Here is a 24,497-nt window from a genome sequence, read left to right as displayed (position 1 = left end):
TAGGACTAACTGTGAGGAAAATTAGATTCAACTGTGAGGTTAAGGTATTTTTTAAGAGAAAAGAGCTTTAGTTAAGTAAACTTAATCAGGAAATAGTATATTTTTGAAGTAAGTAAACTATCAGGAAATCATTTATTTTTAATTAAATTCATTACTTTTAATAGTCATCCAGCAAGAAAGAAAGTATTTGTCAACATGCTAAGAAAAAGAACAAAGAAGCGTTGAAAACATAAAGGAGAGTGGTTTCTAGAGTAGCAGGCTGGGATGGGAAATATAGTCCCTATTTTGTGGTTATATCAAACAGAATCCTAGCATCATATAACTGGATGGGACCTCAGAAATCATATAACTAACCTCCCTCCAAGTTTAGAAATCTCCTTTGCAGTTTGTACCATGCCTTGCATCCTTTGCTTGGGCATTTTTAGTAAAGGGGAGCTTAATATGTATCACAAGGCAACTCACTATGTTTTGAATTACTCTGATTTCTTAATGACTTATTATCTTCTCCCTTGTACACCTACTTGCTAGTTTTAGTTCTGCATTTTTCAAGCCATATAAAATAAGTGTATTTTATTGGACTTTGTTGGACCAATATGGCAGCCCTTCAAATATTTGAAAGTGATTTTTATGCGACACTACTGTATTTGATTTTATCTACGTCCATTCAATTGTTATGTATGTGATGGGGCTTCTAGACTTTTATCTGTCCAAATTACTCTGATCTAAGCAGGTTTTTCCCCTTCATGGATACCACCTTACCTGTCTCCTGAAAAACCTGTATGTTCAGTTGAGAAGCAACAGTTAGACCCAGACATGGAACAACTGACTGGTTCAGAGTTGGGAAAGGAGTATGATAAGACTGTATATTGTCACCCTGTTTATTTAATTTATATGCAGAGTTCCTCATGTGAAATGCTGGGCTGGATTCCAGTTTCAAGCTGGAATTGAGATTGCTGGGAGAAATATCAACAACCTCAGATATGCAAATAATAGCACTCTAATGGCAGAAAGTGAAGAGGAACTAAAGAGACTCTTGATGAGGGTGAAGGAGGAGAGTGAAAAAGCTGGTTTAAAACTCAACATTCAAAAAGCTAAGATCATGACATCTGGTCCCATTCCTTCATGGCAAATAGATAGGGAAGAAGTGGAAACAGTGACAGATTTTATTTTGGGGGCTCCAAAATCACTGCAGATGGTGACTGTATCCATGAAATTAAAAGATGCTTGCTTCTTGGAAGGAAAGCTATAACAAACTTAGCATATTAAAAAGCAAAAACAGCACTTTGCTGATGAAGGTCAGTATAGTTAAAGCTATGGTTTTTTCAGTAGTCCTGTGCAGATGTGAGAATTGGACCATAAAGAAGGCTGAATGGCTAAAAATGGATGCTTTCAAATTGTGGTGCTGGAAAAGACTCTTGAGAGTCCCTTGGACAGTAAGGAGATTAAACCAGTCAATCCTAAGGGAAATCAACCCTGAATACTCATTGGAAGGACTGATTCTGAAGCTGAAGCTCCAATAATTTGGCTACCTGATGCGAAGAGCCGACTCATTGGAGGAGACCCTCATGCTGGGAAAGATTGAAGGCAAAAAGAGAAGAGGTGACAGAGAATGAGATGGTTCGATGGCATCACGGATTCAATGGGCATGAACTTGGGCAAAGTCCTGGAGACTGTGAGGGACAGGAAGGCCTGGAGTACTGCAGCCCATGCGGTCCCAAAGAATCTGATATGACTTGGAGACTGAATAACAACAAGAACAAGGAGCCAAAAGACCTGTACTCATAAAACTATAAAATACCGATGAAAGAAATCAAAGATGACAAACAGATGGAGAGATACACCATGTTCTTGGATGGGTAGAATCAAAATGATTATACTACTCAAAGCAATCTACAGGTTCAATGCAGTCCTTATCAAATTGCCAATGGTGTTTTTCACAGACTTAGAACAAAAATTTTGACAATTTGTAAGAAAATACAAAATATCCCCAATAGCCAAGGAATCTTGGGAAAGAAAAATGGAGCTGGAGGCATGAGGCTCCCTAACTTCAGATTGTACTACAGATCGGTAGTAACCAAGGCAGCGTGGTTCTGGCAGAAATAGAGCTCAGTGGTATAGAACAGAATGCCCAGAGATAAACCCATGTGCCTATGGTCACCTAATCCCTAACAAAGGAGGCAAGAACATACAATGGAGAAAAGACACTCTCTTCAATAAGTGGTTTTGGGAAAACTGGACAGCTAAATGTAGAAGAATGAAATTAGAATGCTCCTTAACACCATACACAAAAATACATTCAAAATGGTTTAAAGACTTAAATGTAAGGTTGGACACTATAAAACTCTTAGAGGAAAACATAGGCAGAATACTTTTTGACATAAATTGCAGGAAGATCTTTTTTGATCCACCTCCTAGAGTAAAGACAATAAAAATGAAAATAAACAAATGGTACCTAGTTAAACTTAAAACCTTTTTCACAGCAAAGGAAACCACAGACAAGATGAAAAGACAACCCTCAGAATGGGAGAAAATATTTGCAAATGAAGAAACTTGCAAGGGTTTAGTTTCCAAAACAGACAAACAACTCATGGAGTCACTACAAAAAAAAAATAAGCAATGAAAAAAATGAGCAGAAGACCTAAATAGACATTTCTCTAATGAAGGCATACAGATGGCCAAGAGGCACATGGAAAGATGCTCAGTATCACTAGTTATTAGAGAAAGGCAAATCAAAACTACAATGAGGTAATACTTCACACTGGCCAGAAAGGCCCATCAAAAGCTCTACAAACAATAAATGCTGGAGAGGATGTGGAGAAAAGGGACCCTTTCCACACTGTTGGTGAGGATGCAAATTGGTACAGCCACTATGGAGAACAATATTGAGGCTCCTTAAAAAACTAAAAATAAAACTACCGTATGACCCAGCAGTCCCACTCCTGTGCTTATACCTGGAGAAAACCATAATTCCAAAAGATACATGTACCCCAATGTTCATTGCAGCACTATTTACAAGAACCAGGATGTGGAAGCAACCTAAATGTTCATTGACAGAGGAATGGGTAAAGAAGATGTGATACCTATATACGGTAGAATATTACTCAGCCATAAAAAGGAATGAAATTGTGCCATTTGCAGAGATGTGAATGGACCAAGAGACAGTCAAGCACAGTGAAGTAAGTCAGAAAGTGAGAAACAAATATTTTATGTTAATGCATGTATGTGGAATCTAGAATAATGTACAGTTAAACCTAATTGCAAAGCAGAGAATAGAGACATAGATGTAGAGAACAAACATATGGGCACCAAGAGGGGACAAGAGGGGTGAGATAAATGCAAAGATTGAAATTGACATATATACACTACTATGCCGGTGGCCCAGATGGTAAAGCGTCTGTCTACAATGCGGGAGACCTGGGTTCGATCCCTGGGTCGGGAAGATCCCCTGGAGAAGGAAATGGTAACCCACTCCAATAATATTGCCTGGCAAATCCCATGGACAGAGGAGCCTGGTAGGCTGCAGTCCATGGGGTCCCAAAGAGCCAGACACGACTGAGTGACTTCACTTTCACTTTCACTTTCATGCACAAAACAGATAGCTAGTGAGAACCTACTGAGTAGTACAGGGGATAAAAGGTACACTCTGTTTGTAGGACATATATTAACCTTAAAAGTGCATTCCAGTGTATATATACATAAGGTGCAGACAAATAACGTTTGATTCCACCTACATGAGGTACCTAGAATAGCCAAATTCATAGAGTGAGAAAGTCCATTGAGAAGGGATGGGGAGTTCGTGTTTAGTGGGGACAGAGTTTCAGTTTCGGAAGGTGAGAAATGTGAAAGACCGATGATGGTTGGGAGTTAGACAACAACGTGAATACGCTTCGTGCTACTGAGCTCTACAGTGAAATATGGTTAAGATAGCATGTTTTATATTATGTGACTTAAACCACACGCACACAAAAAAAACTTTAAAAATGTGAAAGACACAAAGAAGACTGAGAGAGATGACCACCTCCACAAAACAACAGGGACTACAAAGTCCTTTAGTGTGTGACCCACTATGAGACCCAGGCTGAATGAACTCAGAGGAATGACAAGGTCAGTGAGGACAGATAAGATTTTGGTGGCTTGGATTTAACTGGGTTGGGTAGTTTCTCCATGTACAGACATGAGGCATAACCTTCAAAGCTAAAAATACACAGGCATTTCCTGTATATTTAGAGACATATGTAAAATTTATGTAGTTTTATGTATAGGCAAACAAAAATTATAGGCATTGCCTTCTAAACCAAAATCCGGAATACGTGAGTACTGTGTGACAAGAAGTGCAATATTGGAAACTATCCCTCTCTTGGGGAACCTGAGGTTTGTGGTTGCAAAAGGTGTGGGCACTGTGGGTGGGCACAGGAAGAGGGATGTGAGCAAAGGTGCGAAAGGCCAGAAGGGACAAGGAGGGTCCTGGGGGCTCACGCAGGGCATCAGGTGGGAGGGCTGAGATGTGGGCAGATCATGGAGACGCTGGAAAACCTTGGACAGGAGTTTAGGCGCTGACGCCTTTGATGGAGGAGCAGCAGGATGAAGGAAGGGTGAAACCCTGGTCCTGCAGTGAGTGTTTTGAGGCGAGTATTCTAGAGACTGCGGAAGGCAGTTTGAGAGGTTGACAGCTGGACCAAGGAGCAGCTGCATCGGTGGAAGAATAATAGAGTAAGAGATGAGCTTGGGAAGGAAAACGGGAAGAGTAAGATGGGCTGAACTTCTGAGACCTTTTCTGGACGTTTAAGATGAGGTTATGTCTCCTTCAGAGAAAGCAATGGCACCCCACTCCAGTACTCTTGCCTGAAAAATCGCATGGACGGAGGACCCTGGTAGGCTGTCCATGGGGTCGCAGAGAGTTGGACAGGACTGAGCAACTTCACTTTCACTTTTCACTTTCATGCACTGGAGAAGGAAATGGCAACCCACTCCAGTGTTATACAGGGCCAAGTTTCCCATTTTGAAAACTGGGAGAACAGTGGTTCCATTGCTATTCTTTTGCTTTAAATCCATGTCTTTTCTCTTGGTTAATCTCACTGCTCTTTTGTTTGGAGTGATAAAGATAGATTTCAGGCAGACATGCCACTTGATGAGGGCCAGAAACACTGGGTAGGATGTGAGCTGGCAGAAATAAAGTGGAAGGGCGTGTGTGTTGGGGGGCAGGGGGAGCAGAAGAGGGTGGTGGTGGAGAGACCGTCTGGTCAGAGGCAATGGCAGGATCCTTGCTACATTTGGCAAAAGTCCACAGCCATGGATTGGTGAGAGTGAAATGTCCATACCTGGTGAGGGCAGGAGGAGAGTGGCTTCAGGCTCCTGCCCTTAGCTACTTCTTTAAGAGCCACTGTTTATCCCTTTTTATGCTGATATGCTGAGCCCTACAGAGCCATGGAGACTAGTTATTAGCACAAAGGAACCTCTGTCCCTGGAGGAAGGGCACTCAAGCCTGTGATGACCAGTCTTTCCCCCTCTTAAATGAGAGCTTCCCACTGTGATTCAGTTTGTGAGGAGGAAGGCTAGGTGGAGCTAGACATTCAATGAAATGTTCTTGGAAGATTGCCTTCCCTCTTCTCCTGGCAGCTAGCTAGTTTTCCTCCTTGCCCCCCTCCCCACCAAATACAGTTAGGAGGGAAGAGCTGTTAACAGGGCCCTCTGGTGCACAGGTGTGAGATGGCAAACAGGTTCTCTGCCCTAGAGTTAAACAGCATCTCTCTTTGACTTACTCTAGCTTGTTTATCTTCTGAGCTTGAAATGCGAAGTCTGGTGGGACTTAGAAAAGCTTCTGACTTGCCATTCCTAACACAAAGCAAAAATAAATTCTCAACAGGCTTACAAGCCTGTAACATCAATATCAGAGTCGGGGGGCAGTGAAGCAAAAGTTGCCTGGTCTTCAGTGGACGCTTAGTCCACTGGCCTTAGGTAAGACCCCAGCACGTCAGCCCTCCCTGGAGCCCATGCTAGGCAACTGTGCCCCCCTCCACCCCCCTCAGGAATCAGATGCTGAGATATATACAAAACGTTTTTTTATTTCAAAACGCAATCACTGTAATAATAACAACAACAATAATATAAAAAAAGCGTTTCTCCTCCTTTCACCCTCGTGCAAAATGCTAGATGCACTCAGGTGGCTCGAAGGTACCTAGCTTTGGACGTGGCATCTTCCTGCAGTGCTGCACAGCAGCGAACTCAATCCCAAGCTCCTTTTGGTGGATCCGCGTGGTAGTTCAGTTCTAGAAGTCGGTGGCTTCTCAGAAGCAAGTTCAGACAGCACAGGACGCCCACTCGAGCCTGCCCTTCCGGCTCTGGCTCACTCGCCCCTCTCCGGGGTCTCTCTTCCCTTCCCTCCGCCGCCCCCGAGCTCCTAGGAGGCGTGCAGCCGGTTGGACAGGGCCCGGCAGCCCTGGACTGCCTCCAGCGGCTTGCCTTGCTCCCGCGGGGCCGACTCCCCCCGGGCGGCCCGCAGCTCGGCCAGGGTTGCCTCGCGCTCCCGCTGGCGGCCGGCGGCCGTGAAGGGGCCGCACACGGCCTCCATCAGGCCGAGCACGGCGCCGAAGAGCGCCAGCACGCCGCCCAGCACGTACATTCGCACCAGCTTCGCACTGGGCTTCTGCGCCATCAGCTCCTTGGCCAGGGGAATCAGCTCCTGGACCGTCTCCATCTGGGCTGCGGGGCTCTCGGGGTGGGGGGTGACCTGCGGGAGCAGCGGATCGGGGCAGGGGGACCTTCAGCCTCCGAAGGCCGGCTGCAGCTCCCGGCTCTCTCGGGGGGGAGGCCCGCAGGGAGTTGGGGGCGCACCGGGGACCCCGCGTCCCGCCGCGCTCCTCCGCGCCGCGCTCACCTACAGAGGCGCCGTCCGAGCTGGGGCGGCGGTCGCCGTGTGCGTGGGCCCCGCGCCTCTGCGTTCTGCTTCTCGCCTTCCTCCTAGCCTCGGGATGGGGACTTAGCGCCCCGGGGCCGCTTATATTTGTTTCTCCGAGCCCCGCCTCCTGGGCTCCCGGGACACTGGCCAGAGAGAGGAGAGGGAGGAAGGGGAGAGGCGGGGCAGGGACCTTGGGGTAGGGGCCACGAGCTGTGCACGCCGCCCCGGCAACTGCGAGCCCGGGATGCGGGGGGCGGGGGCCTGGGGCCGGGGGCGGGGAGGAGGGCCTGGAAGTACAAAGGTGAGGACCCTGAGCCCCGGGAGGAATCCGCGCCCATTCCCGACCTCTTTCTTAATGGTGTGGATGGATCACAGCTTCCCTCATCCGGGGAGATCTGGAAGGACCCCTGGTGAGGACACCTGAAAGTGAAGTCAAAGTCGCTCAGTCGTGTCCGACTCTTTGCTACCCCATCGACTGTACAGTCCAGGGAATTCTCCAGGCCAGAATACTGCAGTGGGTAGCCTTTCCCTTCTCCAGGGGATCTTCCCAACCCAGGGAGTGAACCCAGTTCTCCTGCATTGCAGGTGGATTCTTTACCAGCTGAGCCACAAGGGAAGCCGGGGTTCTACTTAACTGAAAAATTAGTTTTCATAAAGAAAGTTTGTCATCTTCCCACACGTATAGGGATTTGAGGTAGAAGGAAAGAAGAGGGATCCAGTTATGAAAACAGAAAGGGTCTCCAGGCTCTGCATAACGAACGGTTTGTGCTTATAGTTATATTTCTCTCTGGTCTAACTGGTTTAGTCATGGGTGCTTGCATTGCTAGGGTCACTTGATGGATAACTATTCATTGAGGCTGCCCTTTATGCACAGATGTGTGTGTGTGTGTGTGTTGTGATGTTTGTGTCCGTAGGGGTTTGTACTTCTGTGTATCAGAGAACTGCCATTAAATCCAAAGTCTTCCCACTACCACTTAAGACGTGAAGTTGAGCATTGGGGCGAGGTGAACATGGAAAGGTGAGCCTTGGGGAAAGTTTGCTGGCCTGAACTGCAAATATTTACTGCGTTCCTCAACAATTATTTGCCACTCCCCTGGACCTGGGGAGCAGCACGGCTGTACCAGCTCTATTTAGTATAGAAACAGTTTAGGAGCAGAAAGATGAGAGTAGACGATTAAGGTAAGAAACTAAAAAGTAGAGAATACCCTTGGAAGCATGAAGAAGGTAGGGTTGATTTTAACCAGGATTAAACTTCATCACCTTAGTGGCGTGGCGGGGGAGGGGGGGGGGGCAGGGAGGGTTCTGGTTTAGCCTTGGTTATCCATAGATCAGAGTTAGTTAGCAAGTAGGGGAAAAGGAGAGACCCTGGGCCAAAGCCCTTCAAGCAGAGAAAAGGAGAGGGCAGGAAGAGGATGGGGAAATTGGACTGGCCAGACAATTGCAAAGGTCAGTGATGCAACCTTGCAACAGCTTGGCTATAGTTAGTCAGACTGAGCCCCGAAGGGAGGGACCCGGAAAGGGCTGTTGCAGGGATTACCTATTGGACTTGTTGGAAGTTTTAACAGTAATTTTTCTTGGGAGTCTGAGGCAATTTCCTGGACAAATGAGTTTAAAAAGGCAACAGTAACACCTGCCCTTCACCCTGTAGTTCAGGTAGTAGGATTTGTGTGCAGCTTGGGCAAGGTTACCTAAAGAGCTTATTTGAAATTCTACATTTTAATCTGTACACAAGCAGGCAAGGTGACCATGGGCCAAATGGGGATGATTCCTGGAGCTTGTGTCCCCTACTTATTATTCCTTTAACCTTGTCAGGCAGGAAGCTTCTGTAACCAGGGACATGAATATCAGTCTTGGCATTTTCTTTGACTCTTTCTTACAATTTTGGAGAAGTCTTTAATAACCAGCAGAAGTGATCTGTGAGCTTTCCCAAGAACCATGTGAGTCTGAAATACTGTGACTTCTGAATGAGCGTATGCTGTCATCTTAACATCAGGACTTTCACGTGGTTTCTGCTCTGAGGGTGAGTCAGCCCCTTGGAGCTTTGGCCCCCAAACTCCAAAATTGACACTTCAGTGAGCACTTCCGGTATTTCTGTAACTCAAGAGATACAAGCCGCACGTCTCCCAAGGTCAGCAAGCTGTAATTTATCTGGGGTTCCCCTTTCTTGTGACTAACCCTGGCACATCACGTCACCTCCGATGAGTTCCCCTGTTTCCCTCTCTGATAACCCAGCTTTGACCCCGAAGGCCTTACCAGCTTGCTGGCCAGGGCTGGGCAGAGGAAAGGAGCAAACGGCAAGGACTGGGGTGACTGGTGGATTTGCTGTTCCTGGTTTAGGTGGTAGCTAGGGCTGAGTGCAAGATGGTGGGAATAGAAGGTTGAGAAATCCAAGGTCACCAATGCTAGGAATTTCTGACTCTGCTCCTCTGTCTGGGTGGGAAGGAGGCCAACCAGGGTAGCAAATTTGTATGCAGGTCAGGAAGCAACAGTTAGCACTGGACATGGAACAACAGACTGGTTCCAAATAGGAAAAGGAGTACAAGGCTGTATATTGTCACCCTGCTTATTTAACTTATATGCAGAGTACATCATGAGAAACGCTGGACTGGAAGAAACACAAACTGGAATCAAGGTTGCCGGGCGAAATATCAATAACCTCAGATATGCAGATGACACCACCCTTATGGCAGAAAGTGAAGAGGAACTCAAAAGCCTCTTGATGAAGGTGAAAGTGGAGAGTGAAAAAGTTGGCTTAAAGCTCAACATTCAGAAAACGAAGATCATGGCATCCGGTCCCATCACTTGATGGGAAATAGATGGGGAAACAGTGGAAAGAGTGTCAGACTTTATTTTTGGGGGCTCCAAAATCACTGCAGATGGTGACTGCAGCCATGAAATTAAAAGACGCTTCCTCCTTGGAAGGAAAGTTATGACCAACCTACATAGCATATTGAAAAGCAGAGACATTGCTTCGCCAACAAAGGTTCATCTAGTCGAGGCTATGGTTTTTCCTGTGGTCATGTATGGATGTGAGAGTTGGACTGTGAAGAAGGCTGAGCGCTGAAGAATTGATGCTTTTGAACTGTGGTGTTGGAGAAGAGTCTTGAGAGTCCCTTGGACTGCAAGGAGATCCAACCAGTCCATTCTGAAGGAGATCAGCCCTGGGTGTTCTTTGGAAGGACTGATGCTAAAGCTGAAACTCCAGTACTTTGGCCACCTCATGCTGAAGAGTTGACTCATTGGAAAAGACTCTGATGCTGGGAGGGATTGGGGGCAGGAGGAGAAGGGGACGACAGAGGATGAGATGACTGGATGGCATCACTGACTCGATGGACATGAGTCTGAATGAACTCCGGGAGTTGGTGATGGACAGGGAGGCCTGGCGTGCTGCGGTTCATGGGGTCGAAAAGAGTCAGACGCGACTCAGCGACTGATCTAATCTGATCTGATCTGGGAAACTCAGCATGTGATTTGACTGTGCTCATGTCCCTTGAAAGATGCAAAACCTTGTATTGAATCCTGCAGGTCAGACACAGAGTATTTAAGTCAATGTCGCAGTCCTAGGGCAACACACCGTCCCCGTTTGCCTAGGGCTGAGGGATTTCTGTAAGACACGGGACTTGCACTGCTGAAACTGCAACAGTTCCAGGCGATCCAGAGGCCCTTGCTGTTGTTCAGTCATTAAGTCGTGTCCGACTCTTTGTGACCCCCATGGACTGCAGCATGCCAGGCTCCTCTGTCTTTCACTATTTCCCAGAGTTTATTCAAATTCTAGAGTTACTTTCATTTCATGTACCTTAATTTTAAACACCACTTTATCCTACCATTCCCTGACCAATGCCCTGCTTTATTTTCCTTCATAGTCGTTCATGCTTGGATTTATGTTGATGTAATTATGAATTTGCTTCTGTGTTTTCTTCTGCATTGTCTGAGGATAACCTTTATGATGACCAGAACTTTCTTTTATTCTTCACTGCCTCCCTCGGGCCCAGTATAATCCTTGGCACATAGCACGTCCTTAATAGGTAACTATGGGATTAATTGGAGAAGGCAATGGCAACCCAGTCCAGTACTCTTGCCTGGCAAATCCCATGGATGGAGGAGCCTGGTAGGCTGCAGTCCATGGGGTTAATGAGTGTCTTCCCTATTGGACTGGCAGGGGAAGAGACTATGTTTATTAAGCTTGCCTGCAGTCAGACTTTTAGTAGATACTCAAAGAAGCATTCAGGGTTTATTTGTGTATTTTTTTTTTTTCTTTTGGGGCAGTTTTTTTTTTTTTTTCCCTTTGTTTGTTTTTAGTTCTCTGTTTTCTAATCCACCTCAAACACTACCACCAAATGAATCTTCCTAAAATTAAGTTTTTATTCTTAAGTGCCTCTTGAAAGCCTGGATGGTTTCTCATTGCCCACATGGTGAACTTTTGGATTCTGCATGTTCAGTTTATTTGGTCAATATTCTTGGTTCCAGGAACTCTACTGTCCGATCTTCCCTATTCACCCAACCTCATATCTCCTTCTTCAGCAAGTCGCCTTTGTTCCCCAGATGGGTTTTGCACAGCCCAAGAAACAATTCCTTCTTGTTGCTCGTGACTCACCTCTGCTGCCCCTCTTCTTCCTACCCGAGAAGCTCTCCTCTTTCTGCTCTGTCTTCCTCCTTCCAGGTTAGGTGCTCCAAGAGGCCCCTGCTGCCTGCCCTCTCCAATTCTGTGAATTCCAGCTGCCTTTGTGGCTGGCACTGCCCAGGTTGGCACTGCATTGTGTACTGCTTTGTAGAGCACTTGCCTTATGTCCTGGGGGCTTTCCCTGTGTCTACAGAAGGCCAGGCCTTTGTAACATTCACAGTCCTAACATCTAATAGGAGTCCAATCAATGCTGGTCGCATTGACCTGCAAGTCAGAGCAGAGATAATGGTTGCAAAATGGTCATTAAAGACTCTTTGGGGAGGTTATTTTAGGGACAGTGTCTTGTCCTTGGCTCAGAGCCACGGGCTTGAAATTGCCCAAGACCTGGCAACTCGGCTGAGTCCCTTCCACTCTGACTCCCTCACCTTTCACTTCCATTTCCAACTGAGTGTCTGACATTGCAGTGATTGGCTCACTCTCAGGCACCCTTCCAACCTGCTCCCAGGACCCCAGGGCCTTGACAAATCAATACTGAGGAACAGACCGTTCATAGAGATTTTGCTTTTGTCCCTCATGGCTTCTGGCCAAGCAGAGCCACTAGTTGCTGGAACCAGCAGCATGGGCTGGGAAGAGAAATGCCCTGCAGCCCACATAGCACACACCCAGTACTGTACTCTACAAGTTTTTTTTTTTTTTTGAATTTATCATTTTTTGTTGGAGTATACTTGCTTTGCAATGTTGTATTAGTTTCTGCTGTACAACAAAGTGAATCAGCTATATGTATACATATATCCCTTCTCTCTGGAACCTCTCTCTCCCCACATAACCCCTATACTTTACAAGTTTGAATCCATACAAGGAACTTCCTTCAAGCGCAAGTACTAGCTGGACTTAGTATGGGGTTCTGGAGTCAATCAGACTTGGGTTCCTTCAAGTCTGACTCCTCTTTCCAGGGTCTGACCTTGGACAAGCGACTTGACTTCTCCAGTCTCCATTTGCTCATCTGTAAAAGGAGGGCGATGCTCGCACTAGGGCCCTATGATGGGCTTGGCAGTCTGGCGCGAATGAAGCAGGTGATTCAGTCGTTATTTACTCTTCAGTTGTCTTTGCCTCCTGCTCCATGTCAGCAATTCTCGTAGTCCTTTATCCCAGCCCAGGACATTCACATTCCCTAGGTGGTAGTGGCGGCAATAAGGTCCAGGACCTTTGCTGATACTTTGCTGAAGTATCAGCCATATGTCTGATACTATGTCAAGTATAGCTATAAAAAAAGCAGAGCACAAAATCCTCCTTGTCCTCAAGCAGCTTATCGTCAAGTAGAGGACCCCAGACATTACATAAGTTATGACAGTCTACTAGGATGAGCACAGTCAGAACTGCATGCCAGGGAAGCAAACAGAATGAGAAACGTATGGATCCGATTTGGGGAGGAGATGGTCAAAGAAGGCCTGAGAGTGGATGATGTCTGAGCTGTTAGGGTATTAAAGCAGGGTCCAGCAGGGTCCACGGCCTGTTAGGAACGTGGCTGCATAACAGGAGGTGAGCGGCAGGTGAGTGAGTGAAGCTTCATCCAGCACTTTTCTTTGCTCCCCATCACTTGCATTACAGCCTACCCCATGCCCTACCAGCCCCGCCCCCATATGTGGAAAAATGGTCTCCCAGGAAACTGGCCCCTGGCGTCAGAAAGTTTGGGGACCGCTGTGTTAAAGGATGCAGAGTGTTCACCAGGTGATTCCGGGAGGGAAAGGAGGGGTTGAGGACTGGGGCTTCAGGATGAGAGCGGCCTGCACAGGAAAAAGGGAGGATGCGTGAGAGACATCTCACGGTCCAAGAGGAGGTCCGCGAGGTGGATGTTAGAGCATAAAGGCTGGGTTTGGGGACATGGCAGGAGAGTAGGAGGAAGTATTGGTAGGAAGCAGGAGGCCGACAGCGAGCAGTTATGTAAACGATCACCGGCTTCTGCCATGCCTGGGAACGGTCGCACACTCCCTTCTTCTAGAGGCACATTCTCCTTGGCTTCCATGGTATCAGATTCTCTTAGTTTTCCTGCCGTCCTATTATGGACACTCTTTAGTTCTTTTCTCACTTTTGCTTTTCATCTAACCTCTCAATGTCAGCATTTCTCAGGACTTAGCCTTGGAGCCACTTTTCTTATCCTGCATGCTCTCTTTAGGTAATTTAGGGTGCTCCCAAGCCTTCTATTACTGCCTCTTTGTAGATGACATACAAATCTGAGCTCTAGACCCGTGTGTCTCCCTTCCTATTCTACATTTCCACCTGGACATCTTGCAGGTATCAAGCTTACCATGTCTAAAGCTAAATTCAATATTTTTACTCCATAAACTTGCATAACTTTCTTTCTTAATCTGCTGCTGCTGCTAAATTGCTTCAGTCATGTCCAACTCTGTGCGACCCCATAGACGGCAGCCCACCAGGCTCCCTCGTCCCTGGGATTCTCCAGGCAAGAACATTGGAGTGGGTTGCCATTTCCTTCTCCAATGCATAAAAGTGAAAAGTGGAAGTGAAGTCGCTCAGTTGTGTCCGACTCTTAGTGACCCCATGGACTGCAGCCTACCAGGCTCCTCCATCCATGGGATTTTCCAGGCAAGAGTACTGGAGTGGGGTGCCTTTGCCTTCTCTGTTCTTAATCTAGGCCTTACTATTTACTTAGCTGCTCAGGCCTAAGCCTGGGAACCATCCTTTCCTCCCCTCTCTCGGTCATCTTTCATATGCAAACACTCAGCAAGACTTGTCATTCTACCTCTTAAATATCTCTTGATTTTATTTGCTTTGTATCCTCTTTGCCACCCTCCTAAGTCAAGGTCCCCATTGTCTTAGCTGGAGTACTACTGTGTCTCCAAGCTTATCTGTCTGCTTTGGGTCTTGATCCATTCAATCCAATCCAATCCAATCTAATCCAGTGTGATCTTAGAAAAAAAATCAAACCATGTCACACTTTTCTTTAAAACCCTTCAGTGGACCCCACATTGCCCTTTGGGTAATGGCCCAGATTCTTGGAAGTTCACCCATGATCTTGTCCTTCTCTGTTTTTTCCCAGTTTCATTATATATATAATTTCCCTCAAGCTTCGCTCTCTTGATGCCAGCCACACTGTTATGTTCTTTCACAACTTCAGGTCCTTCCTCATGTTGTTCGTGTCCCTTAGAACACGTTCTTCATGTTTCTCGCTTGACCTTGTGAACTCTTACTCACCCTTCCAGTGTCACCACCCCCCCACCTCCTCGTGGAGGCATTCCCTGCCTTGCAGATGAGGCTACTTCCCTTTGCTGCACGTGCCCACACAGTCACCTCATTGTCCCTGTCATAATTATTGTCTGTGTCCATTGCAGGACTGTATGCTCTGTGAGGGTAGGAAGTATCTCTGTCTTGCTCAGGACAGTGTTCTCAGACTAGCACAATGCATCACTCCTCAAGGTCTTTAGTCATAGCAACAGTTTTTCCAGTAGTCACGTATGGATGTGAGAGTCGGACCATAAAGAAAGCTGAGTGCCGAAGAACTGATGCTTTTGAACTATGGTGTTGGAGAAGACTCTTGAGAGTCTCTTGGACTGCAAGGAGATCCAACCAGTCCATCCTAAAGGAGATCAGTCCTGAATATTCATTGGAAGGACTGGTGCTGAAGCTTAAACTCCAATACTTTGGCCACCTGATGGGAAAAACTGACTCATTGGAAAAGACCCTGATGCTGGGAAAGATTGAAGGCGGGGGGAGAAGGGGACGACAGAGAATAGGATGGTTGGATGGCGTCACTGACTCAATGGACATGAGTTTGAGTAAATTCTGGGAGTTGGTGATGGACAGGGAAGCCTGGCGTGCTGCAGTCCGTGGGGTTGTGAAGAGTCAGACATGACCAAGCAGTTGAACTGAACTGAACTGATCAGTTTGTCTTAGATTGAATGGGTTATCTTATAGGAAGTGGGAACCATTGATGAATTTTAGGCAGCAAAACAGTTCTGGCACATAATATTGAGCAGAGGTCTATGTGCTTTACAATATTCGTTTTAAATATAGCAGTGTGTACGTGACCTTCCGAAATCCCTAACTATCCCTGACAATTGTGTTTGTTTTCTAAGTCTGACATAGCCACTTTTAAGAAAGGAAGATTATCCAGATAGACCTAAACTAGCAGGTGAGAGCTTCAAAGGAATTAGGCTCTTCCTGAAGAAGAAATTCAAAGTGTGAAACAAGTTCAAAGTGAGGGAAAATCTCCTTTGTTAACTTTGAAGATGAAGGAGGCAATGTGGCAAGGAATGTGGGTGAGAGTGGCTCCCAGCCAACAGCCAGAGAGAAAATGGGACGTGTGTCCTGCAACCATAAGGAACTGAATTATCCTGCAGGTACATCAGCTTGAAAGACCCTGACCTCTAGATGAGAATGTAGCCACCTGAATATTAGCCTTGGGAGTCTCCGAGCTGCTGTGCTCAGACTTCTGAGTTATGTAAGTGGGAACTTATAATTGAATATTATTTTAAGCTACTGTTTGTGAATTTGCTATGCAGCAATAGGGAGCTAATGCAAGGAGCATGCTAGGCGCTCCCACTGGGATGACGGGAGAAAACCCAATGAAAACTTAATGAGGATTGTGGAAGATTCCCCAGGATAAGGAGAATCTGGCTTCGATTATATGGCCTGTCATCATAAGCACTTTCTGAAGACACCTTGTACTTCCTTGCCTTTCTCTGTTTCTGTCATGTTTACCCAGAAAGATTTAACCATGGTTGGAGTCAGCTATCTGCTCTGTATCTATTTGCACCCAATAAATTGGAGACATTTGTCCAATTAGGGTGTTTATTTTCGATACATTTGAGATCACAAATTGAAAATGAGCAGTTAGCTATAAGTTAATGTTTTCCTAGTCATTTTTATTATTCTCTAAAAAGACTTTCCCAGACTTTCTCCCCTCTTCTCAAACAGGCTATTATCCTCTTCTTTCCTCATGCCTCACACCCTGGAAGGAATGAACAGGAGGAATCAGAGAGGAGCTACTTCATTTTTCAACCACGAAATCTATCTGCATCAACACATACGCTCTCAACCTTCTGTCCCATTACCAGGGAGGAAGCATCCTCAGTTCTTCCTATAGAGAGCTGCCCCTTCATTTCATCCTGGCTCATCTATTTAAGGTCTTGGAAATCTAGGAGTAACTTAGGTTGCTTTGGGCTGCAAGTGAGAATCTAATCCAAAACAGTTTAACAGTAAGAAAGCGCTTTAGTTTCACAAGACAGGGTTTCCAGGTTTAATTCAGAAGTGTGCATGCGTGCATGCTAAATCACTACAGTTGTGTCCGACTCTTTGTGACTCGATGGACCATAGCTCGCTAGGCTCTTCCGTCCATAGGGATTCTCCAGGCTCTGGTACTGAGTGGCTTGCCATGCCCTCCTCCCGGGGATCTTCCCAACACAGGGATCGAACCTGCGTCTCTTATCTCTCTTACATTGGCAGGCAGGTTCTTAACCACTAGTGCCACCCGGGAAGCCCTCAGTACTGTAACATTATGAACAAAACAAAACAAAACACGGTTCTTTCCCATGTTCCATCTTCAGCATGGAGATTGCCACAGTCTGGCTCACAAGTTATTTTTAAGATAGCTTCCTCTGTTCTAGGCATCGTATTCACTATGACAACCCCTGGTGAAAGGACAGAGGCTCTTTGTTTTCTTTTATCACCAAAGAAACCTTTCCTAGAATCTTCCTAGAGACATGCTGTCATTGGCCAGAACTGAACTAAATGCCGATCCCTAAAACTGCATTAAATGATGATCTCCTGTATTGCAGGCAGATTCTTTACCAGCTGGGCCACACAAGGGAAGCCTAAGAATACTGCAGGGAGTGGCCTTATCCCTTCTCTAGCGGATCTTCCTGATCCCAGGAATCGAACTAGCGTCTCCTGCATTGCAGGGGGATTCTTTACCAATTGAGCTATCAGGGAAACAAAAGCTACTTATGAAGGAAAGGATTACCGTCATGACCTTAGATTAGTGGTTCTCAAAGATTCTTCCTGGAGCAAGAACAGTGCTACCTGAGAACTCATGAGAAAAGTAGATTTTTGTTGTTGTTGTTTTGGAGCCTTACTCCAAACCTACTGAATCAGATATTCTGGATGCAAGAGTAGCTATTTGTGTTTTTAAAAGCCCTGTAGGTCATTCTGACCCATGCTAAAGTTTGAGACCCACTGGCTAAGGCTAATCTTTGAACTGGGGAAAGGACAACAGCCCTGGGGACTTGAAAAGCCCTGGGGATATTTAAGCAAGTAGGAAGGAGGCTAGGGATTTTGGATAGGAAGTCAACTTCCTGCCAGAGCCTTCCTCTTTCCTGAATAATCATTTTCTCCTTTATTATGGCATCCCATCAACATACAAACAGACTCGAATATCTGTGTCTTAAAAAACCTAGTCCATGACCCCAAATCACTGTCCAGCTGCTACCAGCGTTCTTTGCCCCTCTTCATAACTGGAACTGTTTACTAACAGTTGTCTACAATCACTGTATTCCTTCATTCACCATTCATTCTTTGACCCACTTCCAAATGGCTCCCATTAGCACCATCCCAACAAAATCTAATGGGAAGCTTACTAAATGAACTGAATTTTGTCCTTCAACAGATAGAACCATTTCTTCCTTCTAGAAACATTTTCTCTCTGCTTCAGGGTCACTGCACTCTCTTGTTTTTATCATGCTGTGTTAGTTGCTTCTTCCTAGCTCTTCTTTGTTACATCTTTCTCCTCTATCAGCCAGTGATACCCATTAGAGTAACTGGGTAGCTTCTAAAATTTCTGAAGAGCAGATTGCATTCTAGGCCAATTAAATCAGAAATCCCTCCAAGTAGGACCCAGGCATTAGTAATATTTATTTATTTATTTATTTATTTTTTTTTAGTAATATTTAAAGCTGATTCCAGTGTTCAGCGAAAATTGAGAATCACTGCCCTTGAGATTGGGGTACCATAGGGTTCTATCATAACCTGCTTCTCCACCTGTATTATCTCCATAAGTCTGGGGTTTTCAGCTCTGACTCTACTTTAGAATCATCCTGACAGCTTTTAGAAATTGCCATTGCCTGGAAGTTCCCCCAGATGAACTGATTCCTAATTCTTGGGGTGATTCCAATGTGTAGCCAGAATTGTGAACCACTTCAAAGAGGATTTCCTGAAATTCCATGGATTGAGGCGTGGTGCTTTCCTATAGGAATTTCTGTAGTGATGGAAATGTTCTAAATCTGCGCTGGATTTAAATGTTCTAAATCCAACATGGTAGCCACTAGCTTCATGTGGCTGTTGAGCACTTGAAATGTGGCTAAAGTGTCTGATGAACTGAATGTTTAATTTTATTCAATTTTAATTAATCTAAGTTTAAATTAAATAGCCTTGTAAGTGTGGCTAATGTCTACCATGTTGGATGCAACACTATATGCTGATGATTCTGAAATCTGAGCTCCAGGGTGACACATTAAGCTGTCTTGGTACCTCTTATTGGGTATCGAATATAGTGTTTTTAACTTAATAAACACATAAAAATGGAACTTTTTCATTTTCTTTTTCAAAATGTATTCCTCTCCTAGTCTTCCCAATCTTGGTAAAATTTTAACCACTTCCTTCCCAATTTTTAAAGTCCCAAACATGGAAACCAGCTTTTTTGTTTTGTTTTGTTCTTTTTTAATTTAAATTTATTTATTTTAATTAGAGGCCAATTACTTTACAATATTGTATTGGTTTCGCCATACATCAACATGAATCCACCACAGGTGTACGCGTGTTCCCTTCTTTGCCTTATCTCTTTCAGCCAGTTTTCAACAAGTCTTGTTTGTTTCCAAATATGTAATTTGGCTCTGCAAGTCTTGTTTGTTTCTAAATATATAATTTGACTCTGTCTTTTCACCTCTAGCACCTGCCACCTGAGCTAAGCTGCCTTTATTGCTCACAAAGAGTAGTCAAACTAGAGTCATTGCATCCTTAATACATGCTTTCTAAGACTGTTGTATGTATTACCTCGTTAATCCTACAAACAACTCTACAAAGTGGGTAAACTATTGTCCCCACTTTTCAGATGGGTAAACTGAGGAACAGAAAGCTTAAGTAATGTGCTTTGGATCACACAGCTAGTCAGAGGCAGAAATGAGATTCAAAACCAGATTGTCTGACTCGAGGGTCTGTATTTTTCACCTTCAGTTTTATTTTTCTCTAATTGGTTACAAGGCCCCATGTCAGTGGTCTTAATCTTGGCTACAACTTAGAATCACCTGAGGAACTTTAAAAAATACCAACTTCACGACCCCCCAGCCCATGTGTGTGTTACTCAGTCGTGTCGTACTCTTTGTGACTCCACGGACTGTAGCCTGCCAGGTTCCTCTCTCCATGGGATTCTCCAGGCTAGAATACTGGAGTGGGTTGCTTCTCCAGGAGGTCTTCCCGACCCAAGGATCAAACTTGGATCTCCTGTATTACAACAGATTCTTTACCATCTGAAGCACCAGGGAAGCCCCCACCCTCCTAGGCCTGGGGGCATCAGAAATTTAAAAAAAAAAAAAATAGGGAATTCTCCTAATTTAAACACATAACCCAGTGTTTAGAAACCACCCCCTGTCTGAGACATGCCCCTGTCCACATCTCCCACTGGTTTTAGCTCCCACCTCAGTCATACAGTTCTCGTCCCTTCTTCCTACCTCCAGAAGACGCCACACTCTTTCCAGCCACAGGAATTTTGGACTTCTCTTTCTTTGTCTGGGACACACTTTGCTGTTATCCCCTAGGGCTGAGTAAGACTTCAGAGGTTCTAATCCCTGAAAAGATTGAGGGCTCTAATCTGCCCTTGTAAATAAAAATAAAAACAGTATTAAACTTTAAAATACATGTAGGGGAGACAGAACTCTAATTCTGCCTGAGGTGCCTATTGTTGTGTCTTTTAAAATATATTACATTTAAAATTTTTCAAAATAAATGTTGTTGCCTCTACTTTGCTGGCACCTTAGATACGTGTTTAAAAAAAAAAAAAAGGAACTCCATCCCACAACTAACTGGGTCGAGGTGGATCTGTTTGTCTAAGTCCATTCATTCACTGGGGACCACCAGTGCCAGGGCTGGCACAAGCTTTGAGGGGGGCATTGAGTCCTGCCTTGCAAAGTCCAACCCTGCATCTCTCAGGCTTATCCCAAGGGTCACCTCCTCGGAGAGAATTCTCTTACCTATCCTTTCCAAAGTGATACTTCCAACATTCTGAGACTCCCATCTATCATATCACCCTGGTTTTTAAAAATTTTTAATAAAAAGCACTAAAAGCTTCAATTGTCGAAGTTTCTAGTTTACTTCTTTATCGTTTGTCTCCTCCGGAAGGGAAGGGTCTATCTAGCCTGTCTTGTTTGCTGTTTTTTTTCTTTTTGGCCTAGCCTAGTGCAATGCCCAGTATAAAATTCATGTTCAGTAATTATTTGTTTTTTAAAATAACTGTACTTATTTATTATTTTTTTTTGGCATTTCTCTGGTTGTGACGCACAGCCTTCTCATTGTGGTGGCTTCTCTTGTTGTGGAGCATGGGCTCTAAGGTGTGTGGGCTTCAGTAGTTGGGGCCCATGAGCTCAGTACTCGCAACTCCCAGGCTCGGTAGTTGTGGCCCATGGACTTAGTTGCTCTGAGGCACGTGGGATCTTCCCCAGCGAGGGATCGAACTCGTATTGCCTGCACTGGCAGGTGGATCCTTTCCCACGGAGCCACCAGAGACGCCCCAGTAATTATTTCTGAAGTGAAAGAATGAATGAATGCAGGCTGGTGTATGGGAAGTTGTAGTGAGTAGTTTCATCGCAAAGTCGGTGGGCCATCTTAGGTTCTTACCATGTAAATGGCTGTCTTCAGGGGGTGAGATGGGAGAAGTGAGTTCACAAAGAGAGGAGACTCCTGGCTGGTTAAAAGAAGGGAAGACCCTGGTACCAGCAATCCGGGGGAGACATAGAGCTAAGGAGAGAGGTGAGGTGGCAGCGGGAACTGGCCGTAATGTTGGATGGATTCTGGAAACAGTGAAAGCTGAATGTTTCTTTTTAGGTTGTAATTTCCCTATGTCATCTTCATATTTTCAGTAAAATCTCTCAAACTCAGCAGCTGTGTCTTTTGTCTTTAGGAGAATGGAGAAAGGACCACACATTCTTGTTTGGGGCCAAAACAGGCTGGAGAGATCAGGGGTGGCATGAAGAAATTGTAAAAAGGAAGCTAAGCGTGCTTGAGAACAAGCAGCAACTAGAGAGAATTTGCATCATCTGTTAGCATCTCCCTAGAATTCTCAGAATTAGGGTTGTTTGCATAATAGAGGAAAGAGTGACTCGGATAGCGAAAGAAGATGAGATCCCTCTGGCTGCATGATTAATGAGTTGTTTGGCAATGATGTGCTTAATGTCTGTGTCCCATGAGACAGTAGTCTCCCTCTGGACAGGGATGCGTCTGATTTATTTACTACAGGGTCCCTGGATGCCTGGCATTGGGTGGGTACTCAGTAAATGTTTATTTTGTGAATGAATGGCTCAATATGTCTTTGTGTTTCTTGGTCAAAAGTCAGAAGGGTTTGCTGAGACGTGAGGAGAAACTGGAAGAAAAGCTCGGAGTCTGAGGATGAGGACCAGGCAGAAGCTGTGGGCGGAGGGGTGTCAGTGAGCAGGCTGCTGTGCCGGGAGGATTCAGACCCGAGCTCAGGCCCCGAGGATAACTGGTGGGGGGACCGGGTCCTGTTAGAGACCCAGGCAGAAAGGCCAGAATAGCAGCTGTCAGGATACACAGAGGGATGTAAACGAGAGACGTCCCCCGCAATGCTCGTGCCAGCCCTGGGACATGCTGGTCCCCAGTGAATGAATGGACTTAGACAAACCCATACATCTAGACTCAGTTAGCTATGGGATGGAGTTCCTTTTTTTTTTTTTTAAGTTGCCAGTGTTTTAAAAAAAGATATTTTAAAACCGTGGACCATTTTTTAATTCTTCATTGAATTTGTTACAGTATTGCTTCTGTTTTATGTTTTAGGATTTTTTTTTTTGGCTTCAAGGCATATGGGATCTTAGCCCCCCAACCAGGGATCAAACCTGCACGCCCCTGCACTGGTGCAGTCTTAACCGCTGGTCCACCAGGGAAGCCCCTGCGATGGGGTTCTTAACGGACCAGGCTTGACGCTCATCGGCCAAGGGTTGAGATAGGCCTGAAACTCCTGGGGAAGGACAGGTAGGGGCTGACAGACCTCCTGCTACACGTGTCGCTTGGCTCTGGAAGTGACCAAGAACCCTTGAGTCGTGTTTAGTTCTTACTTCCCAAGACCTTCTCTCCCTTTGTGCCCTCCCCTCCCTTGGACCCATATTTACCCAGTTCGTTAGCCCTCAGGCTTCTTAAAGCTCGGATGTCTTGAGGACCTGGATCCATGGCTCAACTCCAGAAATATTTCAATTCCAAATACTGAATCTACTTCCAATTTGACTCCTGGCCATTCTGTCCCCAGCCATGGTGGATGGGGCAGGAAGCCCAGCCGTGGAAGTCTGCTGATCAGTGGATCGACTCCTCGTGAATTTTCTCAGGTCCTAATTCTTAAGGGGATAAAAAAGGTTTTTCTTTTTCTGGATGATTTTCTATCTATGTCGTCTTGAGAGGGAGTTATAGGATGATATTCACGACATCATATTCTTCAAACATGCTTTGGCAGGTTTTTCCTTGCATCAAGGATTCATACTAGTACATCATGCTGAGTTGCCTCAGTCATGTCCGACTTTTTGTGAGCCTACAGACTGTAGCCCGCCAGGCTCCTCTGTCCATGAGATTTTCTAGGCAAGAATACTGGAATGGGTTGCCATGCCCTCCTCCAGGGGATCTCCCCAACCCAGGGATCAAACCTCTTATGTCTCCTGCATTTCTTTACCTAGTGCCACCTGGGAAGCCCCACTAAGACATCAGTATACGTTTGTTGAGCCTTTAACTATGTGCAGACAATGGGTGCGCATAACTCAGCAGATAAAAAGAGTGGCCAAGGTTTGCCCTTCTCCTTAAGGAGTTTGCAACCCAGATTTGGGAGCAAATCACAAAGTAACTAAATCTTGAATAGCCCTAAGTATGTAAATATGAGAAAGAAGGGATTTACAAGACAGATTAGAACTGGTTGTTAATTGAATTGTATCTGTAAAGTGTGAATTGTATCTGCTACTGGAGTTTGGGAAGAATTTACAGAAAATAGCAGAGAAGCCATCACTTATCCTGAATCTAATGTGAATCTTGGATTTAGAATTTGGCCAAGTACACAAGAGGTGGGAAGGGCAATATAGACAGACAGAGCCAGATGAATCAAGCCTAAGAGTGGTCAGGGAATGAAATGGCTGGATCAGAGCACTTGTGTAAAGCAAGGCTGTGTGAATTAGGGCCAAAAATGCAGCTTTTTTTCAGCAGGACTCTGAGAGCCTGACTGTGGACTCTGGACTTTAACCTGGAGATGGTGGAGCGTGTATGAGTCAAAGTGCTTACCAAATCCAACTTCGCAAATGGAGCGCTAAGCCAAAACTCACAAAACAAAATGCAGTAGGAAAAAGTGCAAAGGCCTGTATGTGCTTCTGTGTGTGTACACCTGTGTATGCGTTTGTGCGTACATGCATGTCAAGAAGAGCACAAATTCAATACGACACCGAACTTGGATGGTTTTAATGATATTCGACTTGAAAAAGATGGAGGCGTTGATGCATCTATAAACTCAGTATGAATCCATGATGTTTGGCTGGGAAAAGCCTCCTGCTCATCAGGACGCAGCAGTAGAAGCAGAGTCATAGTCTTTTCTTCCCCCAACTCCTCGAAGAGGACCATTTTGCTGAAGTGAGCCCATATCCAAATAGCTTCCCGAGCCCTTTCCTGAGGGGGAGTTTTATTCTCACATGCTATTTCCTCCTGGGTTTTTCTTGGATGTAGGGCCAACTTTACTTTCTCAGATCACTGTGCATTTTCATGCAGAGATGGCTGAACCAC

The 24,497-nt window shown here is 45.3% G+C and overlaps 1 protein-coding gene across 2 annotated transcripts; it reads right to left on the bottom strand.

Annotated features, from left to right (window-relative positions):
• Positions 1-6,044: 6,044 nt before the first annotated feature.
• Positions 6,045-7,032, bottom strand: G0S2 (G0/G1 switch 2). 2 transcript variants are annotated; one of them, XM_006055157.4, is made up of 2 exons: positions 6,875-7,032; positions 6,045-6,727 (listed from the first exon to the last, which is right to left on the bottom strand). In XM_006055157.4, exon 2 carries the CDS (start codon positions 6,692-6,694, stop codon positions 6,398-6,400), a length of 297 nt encoding a protein of 98 aa, XP_006055219.1. In that variant the 5' UTR covers positions 6,695-6,727; positions 6,875-7,032; the 3' UTR covers positions 6,045-6,397. The 2 variants fall into 2 exon arrangements, with proteins under 2 accessions (XP_006055219.1, XP_025141178.1); XM_025285393.3 differs by having other exon boundaries at positions 6,879-6,994.
• Positions 7,033-24,497: the final 17,465 nt, after the last annotated feature.

This window comes from Bubalus bubalis, chromosome 5, assembly GCF_019923935.1.
Source record: "Bubalus bubalis isolate 160015118507 breed Murrah chromosome 5, NDDB_SH_1, whole genome shotgun sequence".
NCBI lineage: Eukaryota > Metazoa > Chordata > Mammalia > Artiodactyla > Bovidae > Bubalus > Bubalus bubalis.
Note: the sequence above shows the minus strand (reverse complement) of the source record. Positions and strands in the feature narration are given on the sequence as shown.

Bases quoted from the DNA above. Each gene is read 5' to 3' on its own strand.
- G0S2 (XM_006055157.4), bottom strand. From the start codon at position 6,694: ATGGAGACGGTCCAGGAGCTGATTCCCCTGGCCAAGGAGCTGATGGCG.